We start from the raw sequence: 23,729 nt of genomic DNA, 5'->3' as shown, positions 1-23,729 counted from the left end.
CCAGCCCTTTACCCATATCGAACCGCGGTTTGTGGTGAGCTTTCCCCCGGTGCCCCTCCTTTTATAATGACTCTGGGAATCTTGAGGCTTCACTGCCTTTCCTGTGATTCTGCCCAATTTCCCTGCTAAGCACTTTTCTGTCAGGAAAATAATCCTATTTTATCTTATGTATGAAAAGTATTATTAGGAGAATAGATCTGGGCTTCACCAGACTGCCAACCAGACCAAGAGAACTCCTGGGTTGTATAAAAGCATGGTGACTCAGGAGTTGACAGCAAGCCCCCTGTGCTACTCCTGCTCCTGCTGGCTGGGCTGTACCATAATCACCTTCTCACTGGTCACACTTATTTTACCTGTAAAGCTCTGCATATGAAGAAACTCCAAAAGCAACCTCAGGAAAGTATGTATAATCAACTCAAGAAATGGCAACTCTACCTACTAAACCAATAATTGGGAAATCATGAATTATTTAATTCTACATCCCAAGAATATCTTCATGGAAAAACAGACCATGAAGTAAAGAGAAAAAGATGTAATTCAATTAGAACAAGTGAAAAAAGCCCTGCTCTATATTAAGAGCCCCATGGGCAGCTGTTCCTAACTTGGCTCTACTTCCCCAACCCCAACCAGGAGGGCAAAATGCATATGCAATCATTCAGGTCCCCTTCTCTTTTAAGAAATGCCTGTGTCTCTTCAAAGAATATTAATTCCATGAGACAAACTTCCTGAGGGAATAAAACTAGGTAAAACATCAGTTTATGTATTTAAAGCAAGAAAAAACTCATTAATTCTCAGCAAATTTGTAGTAACACAAATCACAGAATATGGGGTTGGAAGGAACATTAAAAGTGATTTTGGGGGCAACGCGGGTAGTTCAGCAGTTTGGTGCAGCCTTCAGCCCAGGGCATGATCCTGGAGACCTGGGATCGAGTCCCACGTCGGGCTCCCTGCATGGACCCTGCTTCTCCCTCTGCCTGTGTCTCTGCCTCTCTCTCTTTCTCTGTGTGTGTCTCTCCATGAATAAATTTTAAAAAAATTAAAAAAAAATGAAGAGCCAGTAAAATATTGTAGTTACGGTAGAAAAAGAGAAAAAATATTGGAAATTTTTAGTCTGATATAAAAATGAATCATAATGGAAAGAGAAAAAGAAAAGGACCCTCTAGTTCTAAATACTATTTACCAGCAGTGCTCTGATGGCCTACTGCTGCCTGTCTTAAATACGACCTTCAATTCTCACCTCCAAATGAAACCCATTGTAAAAATTATGCACAATCCTCTAAATATTTTAAAAATTATTTTTGTCCTGTTCTGTATTTGTCTAATACTGTGCCTCTTCAGGAAGTGACAGTTGATATCTTAGAGGTTATAGTCTATTTTCCCAAACTGATTGAACTGTACAAATTGACCTATTCTATTGGAATCAACATATCATAGGAGACTATTAATTTAGAACACTTAGTATTCTAACCAGAGAGTGACCAGAGATAACTTGGTTGCCACCTTAGAAGTGCTGCCATCTCATCTGAGAGTAATTGCTTTAATTTTCACAAAGATAGGGAGATCCTTAAAGACATCGATCTCTACAAGTTTACATAAAGGTTTCCAATGTAAATGCATGAAATTGTAAGACAAGACAAGCATTATATTTTGCATTTGACTTGTAGCAGCTTTCAGGGAAGTATATAGTTTATCTTTGGGCAATTTCTAAGTGACAATCCTTCTCTATCTTTTTTTTTTTAAGATTTTATTTATTTATTCATGAGAAACACAGAGAGACAGAGAGGAGATAGAGAGAGAGAGACAGGGAGAGAGAGAGAATGAGAGGCGGAGGGAGAAGCAGACTCCCGGGATTCGATCTTGGGTCTTCAGGATCACACCCTGGGCTGAAGCCAGCGCTAAACCACTGAGCCACCCAGGATGCCCATAAATACCATCCTTCTCGTCCTCCTTGGAACATTTACTGTTGACCACCTCCAACATCTTGGTCTTGCTCTCTTCTTGCCTTCTGCTGTCCCAGCTCACTTCCTAGTTTCATGATTGTTCCTTCTCTGGTTTCCTTTTCTGCCACTTAAATTAGAATTTCTTCCAAGATGTTGCCTCCTATCCTCTCCTTAAAGCTGTGTGTGATGGCTCTCCTGTTGGCTCTAACCCTAGTTAGAGCCAACCCCAAGGCTTCTTCAGTCTCAGTCAACTTTTCTGAGGATTACCAAATCTAAATTCAGATTCCCAACTGGCTTCCCTCCCAAACTTCTGGTCCACATTTCCTGTTACCATTCAAGAATCTGCACATGAAATTTAGTATATGTCTAAGGGAATTTATTAACCTCCCTGCTAAATCTATTCCTTCCCTTGCATCCTCTCTATTGATGGCCTCCCTACCTGTTCACCCATGCACAAAAGACGTTCACCCATGCACAAAAGTACTCTTTTTAGACTCATTGTCTTTACCTTTCACAATTAATAAAACGCCAAGACCTGCCAGTTCTGCTTCCCACCATAGCAGCACCATTTCATTGCAACCACCAATGCATTTATTACTACTGTGAAGCTGGTGGTTTATACTGTTAAGGTCAAAGTATACTTAAAAGTTCTAAGGAAGATAATGCATAGTTTCTTTAAAAAGTAATATTATACTATGCATGGAAGTATGCAGAGGATATGTAGGAGAAGTTGTTACAGTAGCAAATAAATCACACCTATTGCAATTGAAGGAAAAACACTATGAGTGTTTTACAGGCAAACCTGTTAGGCTCCTCTCAGGTTGGAACATAAGGTGCCCAGAAGCGTCATACTTCTGGAAGCCTGGAGTCAGGAGTTTGTAAACTTAGAAAAGCAGTGATTCTCAAGGTGGGTGTGAATACCAAAATAAGCCCTGGGTCTCTTTCTTACATACTTCACACTTGCCAATGCCACTCTGCCCCTTCACCCAAATTACGACCTTCAAACCTGAAGAAGTATGTCCCCTCCTAAAAAATTGCTATGGTACTAATACTAATGGACTATGATAATGAGTATGTTTCTCAGGTGTGTAATGACAGCAAAGGGTTTGAAAAACCACTCAATTAAAGTAGAACTCTAATTAGTTCCAGCAAGTTAGCAAGCCATAAAGAGTGTAAGGGCCTACATGATTTTGGGTCCCAAGAGAAGATTCTAAGTGATTTCTAATTAGCCCAGAAACAAATTCCATGACTGAGTCAAGCAAAGATTGACAAATTGAGATCAATGGAAGGATATCAACCTATTTTAATATTTTTTAAATAATGCTCCTTTTGTCATTTACAGGAAGTAAAAAATCTCTGTTCTGCCATTATTTTAACTAAACTTTAATTTTTATAAAGAAAACATATATAGTCATAAATTTTTTTTTTAAATTCCAACTCCTGCTTGATTTGTCCATACTTTGTAAGGACTGTTACAGGCTTTGGTCAGTAGTTATGGTACTACTACTGTTATTTGTAAGAAGCCATTTGAATCACGGTCATTGCAACTAGAAGGAATTCCCTAGGCTCCAACCGTGTCTTGGAGATATCCTATTTTAAGGAAACAGAAATCTAAAACAACAATATCCCTTCTTATAAATTTTAGGACGCAATTTGCAACACTAGGTTGAGAACAAGGAGAAGAAATTCTGCTCTTATCCTTGGCACAAAATACCATAAAAGTCTGGGCAATAATAATGCATTTCACAATGCTTTACAATTTCTAAAACACTTACAATACCTTAGCTCATTTGAGTTGGATTAGAGAGCCACTAAATTCCCTAGGAGCTACAACAGTGCTATGTATCTATATATATGTATATATATATTAATATTTATTTAATACAAGTAAATCCACATAGAGACATTCCAAAATAAAACAAATTCCTAGATAACCATTCCGTTCATCAAAGGATTCTATACTGCAAAGGATTTTACATTTAGATTGCTTTGAAGAGTGAGCTTCTATAGTATATTCTAAAGTATACTCAAAATAATGGATATATGAAAAGTCAATTTACATTGAATATTTCAAAACTATTTGGGGGAGGTCTATGGAAATACTTGCCCCATGAAACCTGAGATTTTGAGTTTTCCTTCTTGTGGGAAGAACATGGCCTTAACACTCCTTACCATTAAGCAATGTTCACGGTCTATATTCTCCTCCAAGGAACTGCTTAAAAGGAAGGAGATTTATACAGTATCTAAAGATCCTTTGATCTTTGGTTTCAGATTTTCTTTTTATTTATTTTTATTTGACAATAATATTGATTAAAGTTTCTGTGTCAAAGCTACTTCTTAAAGAATCATATTCATCTGTTCTTCCTCATAAAATCTTAAAGAATAGCTTTCCCATTCATATTCTAAATAAGGTAAAAGAACAGTCTGACTGTCATCCCAGTGCACTTTTAATTTCTGCCCTGAGAGAAACAAAATGTTCAAAATATTTGTGCTCTGTTCCCCTCACCCCAGCACACTCCTCTCTCCCAAGAAAAGGCTTCTGGTCGTGCATGGAAAGAGTTGGACACATGCTGCTGCCCAAACACTGTCATCCAACACCCACTCAAAGTGAGCAATCCCAGGTCAGGGGCCCATAATTATGTTTGGAGGGTTGAAGAATCCTACTTTAAGGCAGCAAAGAGGCAAGACCACCAAGTGTATAGGTTGTAAAGAATAAAGAAACTAAAATCTTCTGGCCAGTCTGTCTCCTGGTGTTCCTCAGTTTCTAATTCAGGTAAGCCAACAGAATCTAAATATATTCTGCCAAGAGTGGGAAGACAGTACAAATTTAGCAGACCCTAAAACACTCTAACCTTTTGAATTAAGTCAGGTACATCTGCTCCCAATTACATGCCGTGTACACACACTCACACACATAAACACATACACAGTGGTAGATTTAAAACAGCTGCAAGTTCTCTGTTGGTCCTCCCATTGAGAGATGGAGCCCAATTCTCCTCCTTTATATCTGGGCTGTCTTTAGGGCCTCACTTGACCAAGCAAATGTGGTGGTCATAATATTCTAAGGTTGCTAAGGTTGGCTCAGAAGACATGCAGCTTCCACCCGGGTCTCTTGGACTGCTCATTCTTGGAGAACTCACTTGTAGCTGTCTGTTTCTTGGAATCCAGTTGCCATGCTGAGAGAAAGCCCAAAAAGCTCCACAGTGAAACACACATGGAAAGAAACTGAGACCTCTCAGCTGACTGCCCTGACTGACCTCCCAGCCAATAACCAACATCAACTGCCAGCCATAAGAGTGAGCCATCTTAAACTATGTACCCAAGTTGAGCTTTTAGATCACTACATCCCAGCCACCATCTGGTTACAGGGCCTGGAAGATCCCAAACAAGAATAGTCTAGTCTTCCTCACAAAATTGAGAGCAAAATAAAATGTGGCTTTTAGGTTATTAAGTTTCTAGGTGGTTTGTTAAGTAGAAATAGATTTCCAGAACATGTCAGTCACCATTTTGATACTATACACAATAAAAGGGACCCCAGTGATTTAAGTCTAAATTTCTTCCCTTTTCCATTCACCAGTAATCCAGAATAAATGGGGTCGTGGTTTGCAAGACTCAACTAAATGGGACAAGACCAGAATATTGAAAACTACTCAAGCTACAGAGATAGAACATAGGTTTTATAATGTCTGATTTATAATTGATCTTGCAGACTCAAATCTGTTATATATATCTTATCCTCAATTAGTTATAATCTCAAGTAAGAAAAAGGCAAATCGAGCTAATAATGCTATGATTACAACATTCTGTAGAAATTCTTCCCCCAATATTACTTCCTGATTTATAATCATTTAACTTCATATCACCAATTTTAATGCCTCGTGATTTAACAAAGAAATGCATTAAATATTGCCATCTTTCAACATCACTAGGCTTTGATGAGCTTCTCTGCCATTTAAAATACCCAAGTATTGAAAATCAGAACAAACAGAAGAACTATTATAAAGGAAACACAGTATTCTCCCATTCATTTCTTCAAATAAAGACAGTTCAAAGTAATACACAAAAAGGAACACAGTGAATGCTGTCATACACACACACACACACACACACACACACACACACTGCGCTGGAGGCTATATGATATCATATCTGTACCCTTCAAAACAGAATCCTATCATTTGGAATTAAAACACATTTTCCTTTCATTAAGCCTGCTCTGCATGAAAAGGGTGTCATTTTGTCATGGCTGAAATTCCTTCAGAAAAAGCACTGGAAGCATCTTACACAAATCCTCTTAGGTCATTTCAGGACAAAACATGGAGTATAGGTTAGCAGGATTATGTCACCCATTGACCAGCTATGCTTGTGAAAGTGTGATTTGTGTAACATGTTAGATAGAACTTGTTTCCACTCTGTAAGATGTCTAGAATGCATTTATACCAATTCTCTCAATATTTAGGAGGCAAAGACAATCAGATATACTTGTTTGTGGGAAGCAAAGTTATAAACTAAAATGCAAAGAAAATTCGTCATGACTACCTTAGCTTACTCCATATAATACCACCGAGTAGAATTTACAGCTCTTTCAAAATCCAATGTCTATAAAGACAGAACGCCTTGGAGGAAAATGGTACCATACTTAAGATAGTGATATCTTTTATTAGTACAGTAAAGTCCTATTTTTATGGAATAGGATGGGTCTGAGGTCATTCCATAAAATTGATTTCCCAGAAAATGGAAATAGGCAATTTACCCTAAGAATTTTATTGAAAAATTATGCTATTCTATTTGAATAATGATGGGAATGTTCTACACGTTTCCTTTATTAATGAATTAAAATACACAAAACACCATAAAATTATATTAGAGGTTCAAAAGTATCACTTAAATCTTCTTTACCAGTCACTTTCATTTTGTAAAATCAGCAGTTCCATTAAAATCGTATTATGTAAAAATGGGTTTTTACTGTAATAATAGTTATTACCTATTTAGCTCCCAAGGATGTTGTGAAAATTAAATAATAAGCCATTGGAAAGCAAATACAAAGTGTCGCTAATACCAGAGGCCAAGGGGGGCAGCCAAATGGAAAAATGCTGGAAAAGAGCAACTGATACATTAAAAATCACAGCTTTCATCTCTAATTCCATTACTGCCAATACTCTATGCAGTGGTCATGTGTACTGACATTACCTGATTTCATCTTTTTAACACCATGACATACATATTAATTAGAGTCCGCATTTTAGAGATGAGGGTCAGAGAAGTTTAAAACTTGTCCAATGTCACACAATTGTCACATGATGTCAAAATCCAAATGTGAACCCAGATTTATCCTAGTCAACAGCCCATTCTCATGTCCTGAAGCATCACTAACTGTCCGATATGCTTTTGTGCCTCCTAACTGTCCCTCAGATTCTTACTCCATTTTTCTAGTTCCTCTTCTTCCGTGAAGCCGTATCTCTTCCATTCACCCAAGACATTTTGATTCAAAACACTTCTGTTGCTAATTCCAGCCATTTGATGTATTATTATGTATTCTGTATTTTATTACTCGACTAAATCCCTAGCTATTGGAGGTCACGGTATATCTGACTTCCTTCCCCAGGTCAGGAGCACCCAGTACAGTACCTTGAGCACAGTGAGTGTTCAGTAAATGTTGGTCAAACTGAATTGGAAAGAAGAGTGAACTTGAATTACAACTACATTTGCTGCCAGATGCAAAGCACATGCTTTTACTAAAGTCTCATTACATCAGATACCTCTTTGGGAAGTTTCTCCAGTTTTCCCAAGTGTATGTACTAATGGGGATGTGGTAAGATAGAATTCTTTGAGTATCTGACATATGCTAGGTAGTCAATAAATAGTTGAGGGTTTTTTTCCCCCTTTTAATTCCAACCGGAGGAGGCAATATGAACAATAGCAGAGAAATACAAATCCTATATAATATGTCATCTGATTTGGATGAATCAGAATAGGCAGAGATGGTAAATTTTGTGCATCTGTATGTGTGTTTGTTTGTTTTTAATTACAGTATAATGAGGGCTCTGGAATCAAACTGATTTCCTGACCCAGCCTTTTGACTAGCTGGATGAAACTTGGGCAAGTTACTAAACCGTCTGTGTCTCAGATTCCACAACTATCAAAAGAGGGACAACATGGGCAGCCCGGGTGGCTCAGTGGTTTAGCACCACCTTCAGCCCAGGGTGTGATCCTGGAGACCTGGGATCGAGTCCCACGTCGGGCTCCCTGCATGGAGCCTGCTTCTCCCTCTGTCTGTGTCTCTGCTTCTCTCAATCTCTCTCTCTCTCTGCCCGCCCCACCCCATGTGTCTCATGAATAAATAAATAAAATCTTTAAAAAAAAGAGGGACAACAGCAGATTTACCTCGTAAAGTAGTTATGAGAATTAATTGAGAAAATCCATGTGGAACAATGGAGCATAGGGCAGGGCACACACCAAGCAGTCAAATTATATTTGCTGCTATCATCATCAATGTCATCATCATAAAAATCTTAATTAATAGATATCTACTCAAAGGAGAAGACGTTCTCTTTCACAGACTTGTACAATCTTATATTGTACTATGTCAAAACCATCTAACTCAAATATTTAATTCTAATATTAAATTATAGGTGGCAAAAAAATAAATAAATAAATAAATAAATAAATAAATAAATAAATAAATAAATAAATAAATTATAGGTGGCAACATTGAGATGGTGCACTTCACTCAAGCAATATATATTGTCTATTTTGTGCCACCCTTAGTGGTGAATAATCTTACTTGATTCAAGGAAGACTGGCAATGAAAGAAACCAGGAGAGCCAGGAAAAGGTCAAGAATACAAAACCACAAGTAGAAAGAGAAGGTAAATTCAAATGAAGTCCCATCAGAGGTCAAAATATGAGGGTTTGCCAAAAACCTGAAGGGAAAAGTACGTCAGAATAGCTCCAAAAAGAACAGAACAATGGATTAAAATGCTGGCCACTATAAGATCATCATTGGAAAAACTTAGAAGGAAAAAAAGGCAACAGAATAAGAGTAAGACTTCATTTATTACATATTACACACCCGTGTTCATTCATGGATCTTTCCATGGATCTTTTCCATGGATCTTTCCATTTCCAGAAATAATGAACAATAATTGCATGGTTTAAAGGTCTTAACTTCTCTGATTCTCACAATAAGACTGAAGGACCAATGGAAAGATACTTTATACATCCAATGTTTGCGCCTCTCCCTAACACCCCACTTTTTTCCAAAGCACGGATCTGTGCATTTTGTTTATTTTATTTATTTTATTTTATTTTATTTTATTTTATTTTATTTTATTTATTTTATTTTATTTTATATTTTATTTTATTTTATTATTTTTTGATCTGTGCTATTTAAGAGCAGCTTCATGGAGAATTCAGGCCCATTTTATAAGCCTACCATGCACAAACAATGGAATGAAGAATGATGGAGAATGCCAGGGGCTCCCAACACTCAGGGCACACAGTAGATACAGTCAACTGCAGTGCCAAGCAAGATAGCTAAGATTACTCCTCTCTCAGCATAAAGGTCCCAAAGGATACTAAAAGCTTGGCAACCTTCAAAAGCTTTACTTGCTTCCTGCATGGGGTGGGGGAAAAACAGCTTGCTTAGTGGGAAAAACCATAGCCCAGGGCCAATCCGCTGGCTACATTCATCAAAGAAATGGCTGAGACAGAACAGATTTTTCCCTTCCGTACAGGAATGAGTCATGAGCTTGTTTATTCAAAAAGTTACATTCTCCATTGAAAGAGGTGGATGATAGGGGAGTTGGATGATAATAATAGTTCAAGTTCGTGCTGGTCAGCGCTCCCCCTCCTGTCCCTCATCTCTCTATGCACAGCTATACCAGCACGCCACCAATGCCCAGAGGTAGTTAGTGTTTTAATCATTCTGCCTTCTTTTTTTTTTTTTTTTCTATCCTAAATAAAACAAGCACCACAACTACTCTTTGTCATTTCCTCTTGGTCCTTTTAGAAAGGGAGTAGATGTACTTGATGGGTTAAGAATATAGCCTTCAAGTCAGACTGCCTGGCTTAAACTCCTAACTGCTGAACTGCAAATTACAAGTTACTCAACTGCCCTGGCCCTCTGTTTCCTCAGCAGTAAAAACAGAGATGATAGGGATGCCTGCTGGGTGGTTCAGTTGGTTGAGTCATGAGTCAGTTAGTCATGATCTTGGGGTTCCAGGATTGAGCCCCACATCGGGCTCCCAGTCCAGTGGGGAATCTACTTTTCCCTCTGCTCCTCTCCCCAGCTTATGCATTCTTTCTCCCTTTCTTTCTCTCAGATAAATAAATAAAATCTTTAAAAAAAAAAAAAGGATGATAATATCACTTATATCACAAAGAAGTTATTTTGAGGGCTCAATGAGTTAACATACGGAGAATCATTCCTACCATGTTGTTAGTTGTTAATAAATGTCGGATACTATCATTGTTATCACTTTGCAGATGACCAAACCTTCTTCTTACAATATGGATCTTTTTAAATTCAGTAGTACTGTGGAAATTCGAACTAAGCCATAAATGAAATTAGGTCTTTTAGGGAAAATATATTTGTTCTTCGAAAAACATCTACTTCTCAGGCTAGAGAGATTTTCTAGGAGTTTCAATAACTCTCTCTTTAAAAAGAAGAATTTGGGGATGCCTGCGTGGCTCAGTGGTTGAGCCTCTGCCTTTGGCTCAAGGCGTGATCTGTGTCGGGGATGGAGACCCACATCAGGCTCCCTGCAGGGAGCATGCTTCTCCCTCTCCCTCTGCCTCTCTCTGTGTCTCTCATAAATAAATAAATAAATCTTTTTTAAAAAAAAAAAGAATTTTGGGGACACCTGGCTGGCTCAGTTGGTGGAGCGTGCAACTTGATCTCAGGGTAGTGAGTTTGAGCACCATGTTGGGTATAGAGATTCTTTAAAAATAATAATAATGAATATTTTTTAAAAAGAATTTTATAATTATGTTATGTTTCTGTTTATCTGAAGACTCATCTTTTTCCACATGTGTCTATGTGGGAAGAGAGTTCTAGATGGATGATAGATACATACATACATACATACATACATGTATACATACATACATGGACTTTTATTTTTCTGTTTTATTTATTAGTTTCCTTTTCTAGCATCTTTGAAAAATCATGGTAACAGAGGAACTTATTCATTATTTTTCTGTATTTGAAAGATTCTATATTTAAAGTTTAAAAGTTCTATTATTTAAAAGATCCACAAAAGGCAAAGGAAAAGAAAGCACTTGCAAATTGCTTCTTTCCAAACACCCTGTCTTTCCAAATTAAAGACCCTAGAATTTTCTGCAAATCTGTTCTCTGACACATAAGAAGAATATCCCATTAGTGGATTAGTCTAACTCCTTGTGGCATTGTGAATGCTTATTCTACCTTTAATGAAGGTAAGCTGAGCTATTTTTGCCGGATTTCATAGGATTATGAAATTTGTCACCTACAAAAATTCAGAAAAGAAGGTTGTAGACATAAGTGCCCACAAATAAGATTGCCAACGTTCTATACTTGTTGTACAATATATTTAAATGACAGGTAATCCCCAATTGGATTATCCTAGTTCAGTCTGTCTGTGATTATTTAATTCGTGGACTGTTTTACTCACTGGGTAAAATCAGGATGTCATCCCCAGGACCTGGAATGGTATGGTTGTGTCCTCCCCAGCCCTCTTCAATCCCTGTCCATGCTTCAGGAAGGGACCATTTTAAAGCTGACTCAGGTGCAGAAGTAGAAGCTACAAAACAAAAAGAAAATAGCAAAGTAACTATGAAAATCTGATTCGCTATAGTAACTTGAAAATTCTACCTTTATTTTAAGATATTGATGATATTCTTACCTCCCAAGGTAGCTGCTTTTTGATATTTAATAACATTCTAAAAATCATTTATCAGTGTAAAGCAAGTAATTATTCAATCCTTCAATTACTTCTACTTCTAGAGTAAATATATTCTACTTTTGTTATTAAACATTTGTGTTTTACCTGATATAAATATGACCATATGCTTATCATGGAACAGTTGAAATATGCAAATATAGAAAGAAAAATAATAATAATGGCCTATAATCTCACTACCTAGAGATAACTGCCATTAATCTTTTCTTTGCATTTCCTTCCAGAATTTTTCAGCATTTTTATATAATTGAGATTACATCATACATGCAATTTTATATTCAGTTCTTAGCTGAAGTTTTAACATGCATTTTCTAATGTCATTAAAACTCCTTGTCAACATAATTTTAATGGCTACATAATATTCTATCATATGAAAAGTCTATCATTTACTCAATCTTTAATGTTTGGTATTTAGGATCTTTCCATTCTCTTTTAAAATTATAAGTAATGCAGTGTTAAATATATCTACATAAATCTGCCAATAACAATTATTTTTTCTTAAAATAGAATCTTAGCAATGGAATCACTTAGTCAAAAGGTATAATCTTTTCATAGTTCTTAATGCATATTAAAGGCAAGATAATAATCTGGACACCTCTCATTACAGTAATTTACATACAGTTCATACGTCTCAACTGGGTTTTATTGATTCTGCCACTGATGATCAAATGGGATTTTCTTTTCAAACACCTCACTAGCCTCTTCATCAGGAATTGTAACACAAATCTAATAATTTCCAGTGGTGACCGCACAGTATTCATCACACACAACACCATGTTGAACTGCACCCACAGATTCTTTTCTGGAGTTTGATCCTTAGCACAAAGATAGAGGGCAGAGAGAGAGACTCTTAAAAGAGGATGAAAAGATTCATAGATGACTTCAAATGTTCTTTGAGTTTCAAGAGCTCAAGTGATGTGGGATCTCACATGACTGGGGAGAGAGGGCAGATTTGCATCCATTATACTAATTTCACAAGCACAAAGAATGAGTGCCTTCTCCACCAACATCTCCTAAAAAGTAGAGACACCAAAAGGAATAAAATGTCATTCTTGCCCCCAAAGGAGCTAGCAATGTTGTATAAGTTGTCTAAATAAATATTGGGAGGATAGAACTCTGAAGGGAGTTCTCTTTAATGGTACCCAACAAAGAGAATAAGTGAAACCTTGCCAGGAGAGGCTTCCTGGAGAGGGAGCCTCTGAGCTGCATTTTAAAAGCCTTAGGAGCTACAAAGGTAAAGGGGATTGTGGTGAGAATTGCATCCCTCTAGACAGAGGGATGATCAGGAGTAATGGCAAGAAATAAGAGATTAAGTGGAGGATCTCTAAGCAGTTTGGAGTGCTCAGTCACAGAGCTGGGAGGAGGCAAGTGATAAGGCTGGAGAAATAAGCAGAGATCCAGGTGCAATTGGTAACAAAGATGGAAGAGCTAAAGATGACCTCTGAGTTTCCAACATAGGTGGAATAGGCAGAGATGTCCATTAAGACAGACATTGATGAATTCAGTTTAGGCCATAAAGAATTTGGAGTGTCTTTGAAAAGACCTCCAGGTGGGGATACACAGCAAGAAGGGATTGGATATGAATCTGAGGAATCTGAGAGAGCTCGGAGTCAAAGAAACAGATTTGGTGGTCACATTTGAAACTCTAAGAGTTGTGATAGCTCCAGAGGCTTACAATGTGAAAAGAGAAAATGCCTGAGGTCAGAACTTTGGGGAACACCCAGTTACTTTGTCTACCAGAACCCAACTCCCTCCTAATCATGATCTCCTTAGAGCCCTGGGATAACTGAGAAGTATATAGATTGTGGTCAAGTAGAAATCCTAGGCAATTTAATTAGCACACAATCAACCCCACATCATGGGAATCAGGCATAGTCTTGGCACAAGCTTCACTCAGAAAGAGGCTTTATAAATATTTTACAAACACTAAGACTATAATACCTAGTTTCCTCCCAATTTTGCCTCCTTTCCAACAGTATACTCTAAATACTCAAGTGGGGATGGGGTGGGGGCTTTGTTGAAGTGGCCACTAAGCACCACAAAGGCCAGAAAGAGATATTCTGGTGCCTTATTTCCAGTGATATTTCAAAAGGGCAATGACTAGCCTCTTCAAAACCCTATACCAGGATTCAAAAACTCTTTATACCTTAGATGTTGGAAACAAATTCTTCACTTTGTCATCTTCAATCTCATTTATAAGAGGGCTAAAACTGTCTTTAATTGAACAAGCTAATCTTTATTCTAAGTTGTTATTATGAATGAATTTGATCATTCTACCTTCAGATGGGAACACATAATGGAGAATTTAACACATTTCAGTCTCTTGCAAAATTATCAGATTTCTATAGTTAACATCAGGCTTCTATATGGTTATTTAATATAGAAAGGTGGGGAGAGAACAAGAAGCTTACAAGAGTTCAAGAAGAAGTAGAGATGTTCAAGGAGAACCAGGAGAGAGGAATGTCTTGAAAGCCTAAGAGATAGAGTATGTCCAGAGGGCAAAAGTGATCTTGTCAACAGCAGTTCTGATAAGAGAGTGAATAAGGAGTGACTACTGAATTCAAGAACCAGAGCATGGATGATCCAGGTAAGAGTGGCTCCAGTAGAATGGTCGAGGTGGTAAGTAGTGTGGATTACAGTAGACTGAGGAATGCACAGGAGGTGAGGAAGGGAAGAAACAAGGTCAGATCATCCCAAAAGCTCACTGAGGAATGAACAGTTTTAGGATTTGAGATGCTCAGGCTTTGATCTGTCTCTCCAATATTTAGATAAATGAGTCTTATCTCTAAACCCGATTCCATGAATTTTGGTCAGGACCAACACTTGTGAAGAAGCCTCATCTTGCTTTCCTCTACAAATCTGTCACTCAGCAACAGCTACAATTTAAGGGGGTCTCCAACTTGATATCTGAGCCAAATATTGTCCTCTCCACCTCAAACCTTCATCTGCCCTGCATTTTATGGCTCTGCACCAAGAGGTTAGTCTTTTGAGAAGTTGCAGCAGAGATATCAACTAGAGAAAGACTCATTGACCAGGAATTTGGTTTTGTTTTGGTTTGGTTTAACTGACAGGTACTGATCAGAAGGAGTCAGTAAAATAGAGGTTAACTACACAAGACAGAGTCATTTACTGATGGAACAAAGTTCAAAGGATGCTGAAAAGGATGAATTGACTTTAAATAGGAGAAGGGCTGACAGATTCTCAGAAACCTGAGGAAAGGAAATAAACTTCGATTTGTGGGGGAAGGATGGTAAATATAAGAAGACGGGATCCCTGGGTGTCTCAGCAGTTTAGTGCCTGCCTTTGGCCCAGGGCATGATCCCAGAGTCCCAGGATCGAGTCCCACATCGGGCTTCCTGCATGGAGCCTGCTTCTCCCTCTGCCTGTGTCTTTGCCTTGCCTCTCTCTCCCTCTCTCTCTCTCTCTGTGTGTGTGTGTGTGTCTCATGAATAAATACTAAATAAATAAATAAATAAATAAATAAATAAATAAATAAATAAATAAGTTATCTGATCAATTGTCCCATACAACTATGCACCATGTTTCCAGTTAGCCCCTACTGAAAAGAAAACATTTTTGAGGTAAAAGCTCTTTAGAAATATTTTTATATTTCTAAATATAAATATTTAGAAGTGGGTTGTTTTTCCCATTTTCCTGTCTCCCATTTTTTAAACAGCATTGCACACATTGAGAGGAAACCAGTAAGGGCACAGTGTTGGAGGAATATGAATGATTTGCACTGGAGTGTTCTGAAACATCGATATCATCTTGACTCAAATTAGCATAAATCCTCACCACAGACCCACTAAGCATCCATTCAACAACTTGCATCACACCACCTCCTCTGCCTCTCTTTAACGTTGGCTGATATGTACTCTAATTTCTGCTGGTTCTGGAGTCTCCTGTCCACGATTTAACCATAAGTGTCCAGCACAATCTTGTACACTCAGAATAAATCTTCAATTGAGTCAACTAGGAGACTCTGCAGCAGAACACTCTAAAGCAAAGTCTCATCTGCATTATAGATCATATTGAATCTCTGAGTGAGTTAACATATAGATAGAATTCCATTAATCAATCATTCCATTGTTTTGTCAAAGAATTTTTGATATTGTAATAATTCTATTGTTTTTTTTTTAAGACTTTATTTATTTATTCATGAGAGACATAGAGAGAGAGAAGCACAGACATAGGTAGAGGGAGAAGCAGGTTCCCTGCAGGGAGCCCGATGTGGGACTTGATCCCAGGACCCCAGGATCACAACCTAAGCCAAAGGCAAATGCTCAACCACTGAGCCACCCAGGTGCCCCTTTACTGTTTTCCATAGAACTTTTCATTAAGCAAAATAGACACTCATATTTAAATTTTGTCATTAACACATTTACTCACACAATAGGAATCAGGGAATATCTTGGCAGCATATTAGTATTTGAAATTTCTTCCTGACAAATGGTAATATATGAATTCTGTAACTCCCTGTGTTTAGGATTGTTTTCTGTTCTAAATTATGTAGGCTAGGAAAATTGAATAAATACAATTAATTTTAATCAAGTCATAAATTAATATATGCCAAAAAAACATATTTTAAACAGCTTAGAGTTTATCTGGCATAGCAGAACACACACTGGACTGAGTTGGGTAACCTGAGCTCTCATCCAAGTTCAACCACTGAATAGGTGTGACTAACTAAACGACTTAATCTCTAGGCTTCCATTCCCTTATTTTTAAAATGAGGCAATTGGATAGGATAGCCTGTGAGGTTCTATAACTTATTAATATTCTATAACTTGTTGAAGCTTTCTATTTGTTTAGCATGTTGTAATTGATTAGCCAAGTGAAACATCTTTCAGTTAAACCGACCCCTCCTAAGAAGCCCTGGAGTCTGGCCACTGACAGTCTCCTTCCAAAGAGTCCTTAATACGAAAATCTTCCCACTAAGTACTGAGTGGCATGGTACCCTAACTATATAGCTGGTTGAAGGAGGAATGACCACCCACAAATGGAACAGTATCCCTAAAGGGGCTTGGCATGAGAACTACCCCCAACAGATATGTTCTCTACAAATGAAGACCGATCCAATCAGTTGGAAATTTGAACACAGAACTATCAGAGAGGAAAGAATTGCAAGATACTTTTCTTGGTAACAGTCATTTTAACGGAGATTTACTCATTATTTAGTCATTTGTTTGAGATCCCCATGTGACCATAAGACCCCATGGAGTCAAATACTATTTCTCATCATTGTAGCCTCCTACATCTTGCACAAGAGGCACTCAATAAATAATGCGTTGTGAGCCACCTAAAGGAAAGGAAGGATAAAGGACAGGGAACATAAAGAACAAAATGCTATGGTCACCCACAAACAGTTATGAAAACAAAGAACCACATTCTTCCCAGTCCAATAAGTATGGGGCATTAGCCACCAGTCCATCTAGTTCAGAGTTTTACTCTACTGCCTTTACTTCATTTACTTATTAATTTAAATGGAAGAGTTAGATGATTTTCTGGTTAGCATGGGCTCTGCTCTGACATATCACAAAAATGCCACTGAAAATCAAAGGAAAACCTGGCCTTTGAAAAGACTTGTCCCTGATGCAAATGCATAGTTAAACTGGCTCAGGATAAACAAAAACAAACAATGAAATACATTAGAAGGTGCGTATGAGTCTTTTAGTCTTTGAGAATTTGGCTTTTATGAGTTAGAGAGATTTCACAGAACCATATGACTTTTGGGAAGGGTTTGTTTACCCTGATGTCCTGAAATTACTGGGAACAATTAAAGTTTTGAGATACCCTGAATTTTTCTTTCCATTTGGTAGAGGCCTAATGGCCCATCTGCAGATCTGGACTCCTGTGTGCACATATGGTCCATAATTTATGAAATATGCTTATTTACACATTTTAATTCTTATTTTCCAATGTTTTGAAATGTACCCTTCTTACATCTTTCTGTGAAATGCAGACGCACGTTTCAGCTATTGGGGTGGCACAATAGCAAGTCATTAGACATGACAGCATTAGGGCTGATACCTACCTGTTATAAACAATTTGATGGAAGCAATTTATGGAACTATTATTGGAGGACATTCTGTGGTACCAGGCATTTCTATCTGGTGAGTGGGTTAATACTCACCTGAAATAGTTGGGGGAACTCCTTCCTTCACCTGGAGAGTCACTTGAACTTGGCCTTCACCTGAAACTGAATACAAAAAGCCAAAACTTGGATGTGATGCAAAGAGCATTTTTTAAAAAAGATTTTATTTATTTATTCATGCGAGACACACAGAGAGAGAGGCAGAGAGAGAAGCAGGCTCCATGCAGGGAGCCCGATGTGGGACTCGATCCCGGACTCCAGGATCACACCCTGAGCTGAAGGCAGACGCTCAACCGCTGAGCCACCCAGGCATCCCCAAAGAACATTTTAATACAAAAGATATTCCTATGTGATAAAGATGGCTTTATGCTAAATTCCCCCCAACCTAACTAAATTTTCAAAATAAAAAAATGAAGTCCTCGTTAGTCTAACAATTGATTTCCAACATTTGATTTTGATTGCTTTTATTTGATTAAACTCAACTGCAGTGAGGTCTCTAAGAGAATTGGCACATAAATAAATTAGGGGGGAAACTCTTTAGCCATATGTTCTTTGGAGGCCAATGTTGGTCAGCAGGGCACACTTCATATCCTTTTTCTCCTCTCCATCATTTTGAAGGGTTAGCTGTTAGAATTCATGTGTTTTTCAATAGAGTTCAGATCACCCATGAAATGTATTTGCTTTACCTTTATCTAAACAAATTATCCTTTTAATGAAGGCTTTTTTCCATCCCCTCTTTCTCCTCCATCTTCCAAACCAACTGAGCACATTTAAAAGGCCTGGGGTTCATTAATTTTAAGTGTTCAATAAATTAGTGGAAATAATCAAAAGGCCTGATTCTTTCTGATAATGACAATTTGATGTCAGTATAAACCAGTAGATTAAGCTGGGAACATATGCTCCTTTGCCAAGAGAGGCTGCTATAATTAAATAGTGAATGCATCTACAAGGTGCTCTTACGCCTGATTAATTAGTAATCAGGTGCGCCAACTCCACTTTTCAGTAACACCTTGTCTTTTATTGGTTAATTACCTTTCTGCCTTATCAGATGTCACATGAGCCAACACCTCCCACCACTGGAGGGCCCAAAGCTTGAGGACTTGGTCAAACCCATGCTCTCCATTTGCCTTTCCGTGGAGCCCTAAACTTTTTCCTTCATCACAGGATGGACTAGACCAAGGATCATTTTTTTCTAATTACAAAGCAAAAGTTTCAGATTACAAAAAATAATAATAATAATCCCCAAGGGGATCCATGATGAGATGTTTCCAATCCCTCTATTCTTACTCTGATAATTACTCTCATTAAAATTTTTCCCACTATAAAAAGTGGCTTTCTCCTTATACTACATATTTTGAGACCAGGTACAATGACCAACATGTTCTCTCTGTGTTCTACTTTATCACTACTTCCAAGGTTTTGTTTATATTGTTTCTCTAGCCTGTTGCATATTTCACTCACTTTTCTTAGTAAATAAATAAACATAATGCCACCAGCCCCATGTTTTATCTCTCTTTTTTCTATAATGTCTAATTCACCCACTCGTGCTCATACTGATATTGGTGACATTTATCCCAAGCTTGCTCTCAATTTAGCAAATATTTATCAAGCATCAACTGTGGTAAATTTCAGATTGCATCAGTCATTAGCTCTGTCTCTAAATCTTAGAGGGAGGAACTTTTCTCAAGTACCTTAGGACACTAGACATTGCTGGACATGTAGATACTTACTATGAACTAACCTGGAGATGCTAAATTTATAGGGCTCTACTCTGAATACCCAGTACTTAACTGACAAATTTAACCAATTGAGCAAATAGAGACAGGAAAAACCCTTTTAAAGGAACTAAAAGACAAAATAATAGAATAGACTCCATTATGAAGAAAAGCAAAAGAGAATATGGACAAGATGATATCTAAAAACATGAAAAAGAATGTAACAAAGGAGCACTCTTCCATATGAAGAAGGACTTAAATATTATAATAGAATAAAACTCTGAAGAAGGCAAATTAGAAAAAATTCCAGGAATCATTTGTAAAGGATTATTAGTTCATTTAAAGGTTTTATATAAATCATCCTTGTTAAAAGCAGCTTCCAAGTAATTGTAGATTTCATAACACCTGTGCCTCTTCCTTAAGACAGAGCCACTGAAATAAAGAAAGGAAAAAAGTAAAGTTGCACATGACAAAATCTTTTTTCAAAACTACTGCAGTCATTTTATATTGCATCATGCATTGTAACTGTCATGGTGATAATTAACCCAAAGACTGAAAAGGCTAACCCCCACCATAGCCAACTCCCATATAGACTGTTCCACTTGTCCTTCCATTCAGGAACTAACTTAACCCAGGCTCTGTTCTTTGTAACTCAAGGCTTCCTGGTGTCTGTGCTATCATAGCTGCAGCTCTACACTGATGGCTTCTGAACTGCATGACCACTGTGTTGTTATTGTTGTTGTTTTTTCCAGCCTCTACACATGCACAAATGTTTCCCACCTCCTGGGGACCCTCTTCCCCAAAATATATGTTAAAAGCTATCACTCATTTTATTAAAGCGAATGTGAGAATACCATTCACTCTGAGAAAAGGAGTAGTTTCAGTATCCAAAGAAATGGAGAAAAGTTACCAAAAGTAGGAAAGACTGAGAAAGTCTGATTTCCTTCACCACCACATGTACATGGCCCCCTGCAGACTGGTTCTGAAATGTGAGTGTGGGTCAGAGGGCTGGCTATTCTTCCCAAATACCATTTCCACACCCTGGGAATGGAGCCATAGTCAGTCACTGGGAGGAGTTTGGGTGCTGATTGAAGTCCAACAGCCTGAGTTTGAATACTGGGTCTTCCAGTTCCTTGATGTGAGCAACTAATAAGTTCTCCATCATTTCTGAAACTTCCTTCCCATGAAAAATGGAGATAGTCATCCTATCCACCCTTTAGCGTTATCTGGAAGAAAAGATGGGATAATCCCTATATAACATGCTTAGCACAGTGCTTGGCATATAAATGCTAGTCATTACCTATACTGTTATCATGGCAAGCTCGTAATTGTAGCATCCAGTTAACCAAAGCCAAGAAATATGCTTCTACTCTTTTTACAGCTGCACCTAATCATGATGAGCCATAGTATTCAGAATTGTAAGCAACTTAACCAGATCTGCTAGTTTGCTAAGTGCTTCGACTCTATAAAAGACAGTGTAAATGTTAAGCGTTGTTTCCAATTTGGATAAATACAAAGAGGGATTAAAATCATTTGAGAATAAAAGTATTGACTCAGGAAGAGTTTAAAAGCCTTACACGAGTGTGATATTATGCATATGTCTTCTCAGTGCTTATGATTTCTGAGTTTGTATTTGTAACATGAGAGTGGTTAATCTACTTTGTTTATAAACGGAGCCTCATTGCAGTTGATCCTTCCCAGGTTGTAAGACTATCTGGTTAGTCCTCAAAAAGAAAAGAAGTCTTTAGGTCAATTTTAGTCAAATTATTCCGATGAGTGCTATATGATGTAAGGTTGCTATAAATGCAGAGATCCAGAAGAAAGTGAGAAATATGCCAAGAAAGAGGAAAGAGTTACTCAGCCAAATATACTAGTGTCTTCCACCATTGTGTATTGTTTCCAGCAGGTTTTGTCTTCACTAGGGCACTAAGGGAAGAGAAAAATTAATTCTCTCCTTGAGTAGGTCCCATTTTCTCTTGTAATTTTGAAGGGAGAATTAAGGAAAAGGGAAAAAGTAAGTGGCATCTTAGTGGGCCTTTGCTCCTTTCCTATTTAATTCTTCATCCATATTCCCATTTGCACTTCACCATTGAGGTTTAACACATATTTGGACCTCTCATTGAATTCATATTTACATAGTATGAGTCAGCAATTGACCACTCATGAAGAGAATTTAAAACAGCGATGGCATCTGTGTCTGCGGGTTTCACCCTTTCTCTCCCTGACTCATGCCTTCTTTCTCGGTCTCTGTCTATGTTGGACCCAGGCTCCAGCTCTGTCTTCAGGAGCCAGATGTTGGGTGTGGTCCCCTCTCTGCGTTGCAGTTTAGCTTTGCCCTATCTTCCACTTCCACCTCTTTTTCTCTCACACCCATACACTCCTGCTCTGTTCTCCCTCCCTGTTAAGTGAACTTGACCTCATTCCCCAGAAATTAGCCTTTTTCACTTAACCTTTGAGAATTACTTGCCAGCTGGTCCCTGGGCAGCTAATGCTTGATTCACAGGAACATACTTCTGTCTGATTCCGGCTGCACAGGGGCAGCCACAGAGCCACTCTGTCCCTCATAACACAGGATCTTTCCAAGTCCTTCACAGAAACATTACATGAAAATCCTACAATCACCTTTGAGTCTTCCATTAGCCCTAGTAATATTCATTCATGGAAGGGTATAAATTTTTTTAGGTGTAATAGTAAAAGAACTTATGCAAGACACTGACAGATATATGTACATTAACTACAGTCCTAAGACATCAATCAAATCTTCTTAATTAACTCAGAAAACAATAACTATTGCTAATCTGACTCAGAGATGTTTGCTACACTTGCATGGAGCATATGTGATGTCCTGGGCCCCATGCAGATCTACAGAACCAGAACTTCCAACAGAGCAGCCTGGGAACAAACATTCCAGCTGTTTGCCCATGAGGCATATTTAAAAAGCTCCAAATTGAGGAATTTTACAATTTCTCTCAAAAACGTGGCTTGTTCTCAGGAGCAGGTGTTCTTAGCAAGTGAGAAAAGAGACCCAGATAAAAAAGAAATCCCTGGGCTCACACTTTTTACTTTCCATCAGTTATACCCAAAACTTGCAGACTGTATTATATTCCCAAAATATAAAATCTGAGGTGATGATTTTAGTGGCATTAATGTTTTATTTTATTTTATTTTTTTTTAAATTTTTATTTATTTATGACAGTCACACACAGAGAGAGAGAGAGAGAGAGAGGCAGAGACACAGGCAGAGGGAGAAGCAGGCTCCATGCACCGGGAGCCCGACGTGGGATTCGATCCCGGGTCTCCAGGATCGCGCCCTGGGCCAAAGGCAGGCGCTAAACCGCTGCGCCACCCAGGGATCCCTAATGTTTTATTTTAATAGCTATGGATGCTAATATATTTTAGAGAAAACAACTAGGGCATTAAACCCATGATTTTATGAATATTATTACTTAAAAATAGGTTAGGTTTTTTAAAAAAGACAGCATGGGTATTGATTTAAGAAAACTCTGAGGTAAATAATAGTACAAGAGGTATAGGATGTGACAAAGAGTGAAGCTGGATTTCAAATATCTAAAGTTTAGGAAGCATAAAGTCCTTAAAAGGCCCAAGTTTTTCCTTTAAGTAGAAGGAAGAAGAACTGGTTTATAAGAATATATATAAGTTTGGATTAAAAAAACCAAAACACCAGTGTACTGGAAAAAGCACTGAACTAGGGTCAGAAAGGCTGAGTTTGAATGCTGGTTACACCACCTATGCTCTATGTGAACTAGAGCCAGCCATCAGCATCACTAAGCATTAGCTCCTTAATCTGATGCCTGGAAAAAATATTTGATTCTGACTTCTAAGTTTTCCTTCCTTCTTTCCTTCCTTTTCTCCTTTTTTTTTTTTTTTCCTTCCTTTTCCTTTTGGGAGAGAAGTCGCTTGCAACCAAGAGGCAAAACTCCTTTTCCCATGGCCAGCTCCTCTTCCATTCTCTGTATTTTTGCCATAAAGGTTAGTGCAGTTCCCCAAAGTCAATCCTCTATATTACTGGCAAAAATCCT

At 37.9% G+C, this 23,729-nt stretch overlaps 1 protein-coding gene across 2 annotated transcripts in view; it reads right to left on the bottom strand.

Annotated features, from left to right (window-relative positions):
- Positions 1-23,729, bottom strand: part of PKHD1 (PKHD1 ciliary IPT domain containing fibrocystin/polyductin) — a 471,902-nt gene that overhangs the window by 196,075 nt on the left and 252,098 nt on the right. For both annotated transcript variants that reach the window (XM_072832682.1, XM_072832683.1), the window contains exons 52-53: positions 18,014-18,079; positions 11,593-11,721 (exon numbers count right to left, since the gene is read on the bottom strand). In XM_072832682.1, the coding sequence (XP_072688783.1) occupies positions 11,593-11,721; positions 18,014-18,079 (195 nt within the window). The remainder of the gene's footprint in view (positions 1-11,592; positions 11,722-18,013; positions 18,080-23,729) is intronic.

This window comes from Canis lupus, chromosome 7 (genome assembly GCF_048164855.1).
Source record: "Canis lupus baileyi chromosome 7, mCanLup2.hap1, whole genome shotgun sequence".
Taxonomy (NCBI): domain Eukaryota; kingdom Metazoa; phylum Chordata; class Mammalia; order Carnivora; family Canidae; genus Canis; species Canis lupus.
The sequence above is the reverse complement of the archived record's forward strand: the minus strand, read 5'-3'. Positions and strand labels throughout refer to the sequence as shown.